General features: G+C 40.6%; 1 protein-coding gene across 1 annotated transcript in view; it reads right to left on the bottom strand.

The window, feature by feature from the left end:
• stat4 (signal transducer and activator of transcription 4) overlaps positions 1-5000 on the bottom strand; it is a gene marked incomplete at its 5' end in the record, with an annotated part of 24484 nt that overhangs the window by 14573 nt on the left and 4911 nt on the right. The window contains 6 exons of the mRNA XM_080536360.1: positions 924-1082; positions 1546-1697; positions 2388-2473; positions 3054-3132; positions 3650-3742; positions 4364-4462. Of these exons, the coding sequence (XP_080392486.1) occupies positions 924-1082; positions 1546-1697; positions 2388-2473; positions 3054-3132; positions 3650-3742; positions 4364-4462 (668 nt within the window). The remainder of the gene's footprint in view (positions 1-923; positions 1083-1545; positions 1698-2387; positions 2474-3053; positions 3133-3649; positions 3743-4363; positions 4463-5000) is intronic.

Here is a 5000-nt window from a genome sequence, read left to right as displayed (position 1 = left end):
ACACAACACCACAGAGAAGAGGTTTGGTTTTGATTAGATTAGATTACAGAGTACAAGTACCAGACAACAAAATGCAGTTCAGTCAATTTCTGACTCAGAAACATAGAAACACACAGAATACACCTTCATTAGGCTCACTAATGCAAGAGGGGATAGAGCCTTCTCTAAAGCAGCCCCAGGCTCTGGATTTTTTTTTTTTACATTTTGCTAAAACACATCTTTTCTCCCTGGCCTTTGACCTGAGGTGAGCCTGCCTCACGACACTGCACTTTTGTACTTTTATTTCTGCACTTGTATTTGTATTGCACCTTGTTTTTAGTGTATTTTATCTGTTTTATGTTAAGCACTTTGGGCGGCTTTTTGTTGTTATAAAATGTGCTATATAAATAAACATTACTTACTTACTTACTTACTTACAAATACGTTGCATACCCTTTTGATGAGACGGTAGATGATATATTTGACAAGTAATTACAATGATGGAAATTAGATATATGACCACTGCTGGAGTTTGATGACAAAGTGGTATAAAGTAGGTGACTGCCTTGCAGTCAATACATTTTCATAGGGTGGTATATGTGACGCATTCTAATGCTTTGGTCCGATTGACCGATGATCAGACTGTGTCACATATGAGGTACTTCATCAGTGGTGTGTATCTAGGTACATTTTGAGGAGGTGGTGATCTGAGGTAGTACTTGACCAATGGTGTGTGGTAGTGTTACTGTCAGTATCATCAACCTACTTGTTTGTTGTAAGTCGCTTTTTAATTTTTAAATGCAAAAAAGTAATAATAATAACTTGAATGTATATAGCGCCTTCCAAGGTACCCACGGTCGCTTTACAGAGATAGAGGAAAGAAAACTAAAACAGTCAGACAAACAAAACAACAACAGAACTACTTGAGGGCCGTTTAAAAGTACCTTTTAATGAGGTGGTAGATCAGGAACTTGACCTGCTCCTCCATCTGAGGTCTCTGTGCCGGGATGGGGTCACTCTCATAGGTCACCTTCAGGATGAGCTCTCCCAGCTTGTCCAGCTGACGCTTTATCTGGAACAGGCTGTGGGCGACCTGCGTAAACCTGGGAGGGGGAGGGGGGGGGGGGGGAGAGAGAGAGAGAGAGAGAGAGAGAGGAGAGAGAGAGGAGAGAGAGAGGAGAGAGAGAGGAGAGAGAGAGGAGAGAGAGAGAGAGAGAGAGAGAATGCAACAGTCACCTACTGACCTAGGTCGAAATTGTATTTCAAGTATTTCAATTAGTTTCAAGGCAAAGAAAAATAACTGTCAAATTGGATTTTTCAGCAATATTATTATCCTTGATTAAATAAAAAAATTGATAATGTTGATATCAAGCTAAATGTTTGATATCAAACTTAAACATGTTGATATTGTGACATCAGGGGAAGAGGACACCGGTGTGTGTGTGTGTGTGTGTGTGTGTGTGTGTGTGTGTGTGTGTGTGCGTGTGTGCATGTGTGCGTGTGTGTGCGCGTGTCTGTGTCTGTGCGTGCCTGCGTGTGCGTGCCTGCGTGTGCGTTTTACAGTACCAGTTCTGGAGCTGGTCCAGTCCGGTGAGTTGTGGACCACCAATGCAGGCGACCTGCTGCCTGCGCTTCCAGTCCATCAGCTCAGGGTTGAGCGGAGACGTCATCAGCGCATCGATCTCCTTGATCATGTCATTCATCTTAGACAGAATCTCCTGTGGGAGGGAGAGGGTAACAAGGCATCAACACAACCGTAACATCGCCTCAAACAGCAGCTCCATGTCTAATGGAGACCTTTCCTGTTCGGCCAACCTGTTCGGATTCAAACTCATGTGCACAGCAATATTGGGGTTGTAGTAATATTTATTCGAGACCGGTGTGAAAGGCCGCATTTTGTGTGACTCATTTTCACTCCGTTGAGGAAGACTTGTCCAAGACTATGGGTAACATTTCAAGGGGGCAGACCATTTCAGACCATGGGGTAACATTTCAAGGGGGCAGTTACTCATGTCACACACGCAGAGAGACACGCACAAACAATTGAGCTCTCACAAAACATTCACTAGGATATCCTAAAAAAAAACGTACAGTATCTAAGTTAATCAGAAAATGTATGCAAAATTGTCACGCTGTAACAAACAAGGCTGATTTAACCCATCAGTTCCAAGTCGTCACCTTCTTAAAATAATGCCGTACGTCATATTTTATATATATATATATATATATATATATATTTTATATTTTATTTTAAGTTATATTTTCAAGTTTCAAGAACTTTTTTTTTTTTTTTTTTGAAATAATATAGAATATATGATATTTAGATAAAAACATAACTTTCCTCAAAAGTGACTTAAGCCATTATTTTAAGAAGGTGACGAACTGTGAATGCAACAGTATTCACACACCTTCCTCTTGAAGTCCAGCCTGTTGAGCATTTCCTGTAGCCGGGTCACTTCCTGCTTGATCACCTCGGTGTTCCTCTCTGCCGGATCTGAGGAACACAAAAGCAACTTCTCAACAGTTTTCTCTCATTTCCTTGCGTCTTTTCCTCCCATCCTCCACTCATGTGTCACAGGGAAATGAGGAGAGGAATTAAGGAGAGCGAATGAGGAAATTAGGATGAATGAAGAATAATAATAATAATAATAATAATAATAGAATAATATGCTATTCTATGCAGCATAATAAGAGCATGGGAAGGGATCAAACATTCACATCCATTGGCTTTGAGCTGATGCTGACCTTCAGAGACAGTTCATCAGCAGAGAGGCAACATAGACCATGAAGATGGCTTGGTGATATTATGGCATTCATTTTTCATTATTACAGAAAGGACCTGCCAACAATCTCCCCCTGTGAAAGAGTGGACTACAGACATTCTAGTTTTCACTTATTCGTAATGAGCATGTGGGTTTTGTTTTTGTTTCCTGAAGTCATCTATATTCAGTACTTTTCCATCATTCTCAAACCATTGCAGTAATGTTAATTGTCCATGTGTTAATGTGTTTCTATTGGCTAAGGTGGTTTTCACTTGGTTAACAAGGAGACCTACCATTTTAAATAAGGCTCACCTCGAGACTGGAGTGTTTTGTAGCGAAAGTCAAAGTCGTCTTGCATGTCCTCTAGATATTTTACCGCCTGATCTATCATCTTATGGGAGAGAAAGAGGAGGGAAGTGTAAGAAAACATATATATGCTCGCAATAAATAGGTCTCTCCTGGAGTGTTCAAGCAGTTGTAAAGCATGCTACAGCAACATTGTGGCCAATTTACCCAAATGCTTATCACTGACATGATATACTTAAAGTACAGTTCCAGTCAAAGGTTTGGACACACTTCCCCATTCAATTGAATAGGAAAGTTTGTCCAAACTTTTGACCTGTACTGTATATTAATGAAGCATATTTAAGTATATATTTCTGTTTGGGCAGGTGTAGTACAGTTTTCCTTAATGATTACTTTATGATCAATGGAACTGATTTCACCAATGGTGTCACCTATAAATTCCTTTCAAATCAATGGTTGTCTTGTTGTTAGCTCTTAGCACAACACTGTAGGCCACAACTATTTCTGGAATTACAGTTCTCGAATGTTCCACTCTGCCAGTGTTCTATACTGACAGTGTGACTAACTGTTGGCTGACACAGACTGGGTACAGGTGTATTTACCTGAACACTACTCCTGATCACCGCAACCCTGTTGTCCAAGTTCTTCTGCCTCTCATAGGCGACCGAGTTCTGCATGGACTTCTCTAGTGGTCCCTGTCAACAATATGTACTTATCCTTTAGTCTGATTAAAAATTACTATTTGGCGCTTTTAGTAATGCCTCAACTCTTTTTTCTTTGTCATGCTTAACTTTCGAAGGATACTTTTCATATTTCATGTTGGCTACAAAATATACTTCAAGATTTTAGGCAAAAAGACCTCAAAACAAACAACTGAAGATGGATGCATGCAAAGGATTGCCTAACAAAGGACTTTATTTCACCATTACATTATGTTTTCCAATACATGCCCTGAAATAGGGGTAGTATATCAACCCAAAAAAATCTATCTATCTTTCTAAATAGTGAACCCAATCTGAAGAAAAACAACATTGAATTAAAGCAGAGAATCTCTACTTTGACCCCATAGTAAGGAGACAGACACTCAAATTACTAATTATGTTGCTATTGTTCTTACGGAGCAGGAATTTAATGGAGCATGTAACATAACTGAATTAAAGTACCTTTTTATGGTGAATAAAAACAGTTACCCACCCGGGTTTACAAAAATGTGCTGATTTTAATGTACACGTTTACGGTTTAACCCTGTCACTCTGAACATGGGATGCTCTTTCTCCTTCAGTCTTTCCAGGTTTTGGTAACAAAGTGTGACACACCTGTTCCTGCATGCTGGCTGTGGAGATGATGCGACGCTCCTCTCGAAGGCAAGCGGAGATGACCCCGGCCATGAGGAGAGGAGTGGCTTTGTATTTCACCTGAGACACACACACACACACACAGAGAGAGAGAGAGTTTTTTCCCCTCACAAAAAAAGATCTGGGCCTATTCAGAAAACCTTTGGGGCTGGAGCCCCCAATTCCCAGGGCTAACAACGTGCCTGATGTAGGCGTATGTGGGGAAACAACATTAATCACACCACAAAGAAGGAATGAGGCAGAACCGGGAACAGATATGAAAGCAAAACCAAAAGGTTACCATGATTACGCATCCTTTAACAATCATTCCAGACCCAAAGCCTGTGTTGCTTTGGCATCTCTGATCTTACCGCTAATTACTGTATGTGCAAATTAAAAGAACATGAATGACAAATATCATGAGAACCAAACCTGGCTGTATTTTATGAAAGGCGTATCCTGTTTAGACATGACACAAGGGGAAGTTCTGATGTGAAAGTGTGAAACTGTATATTGTTCGTCTCCATCTGCGTGACTACTGGTTTGAGTGTGCAACCAGAGGCAGTTTTGCTGTGCCCACGCAATGCCCTATAACAACACTGCCTCGACGACATTACTG

Source organism: Nansenia antarctica (genome assembly GCF_963989245.1).
Source record: "Nansenia antarctica genome assembly, chromosome: 7".
Lineage (NCBI taxonomy): Eukaryota > Metazoa > Chordata > Actinopteri > Argentiniformes > Microstomatidae > Nansenia > Nansenia antarctica.
The sequence above is the reverse complement of the archived record's forward strand: the minus strand, read 5'-3'. Positions and strand labels throughout refer to the sequence as shown.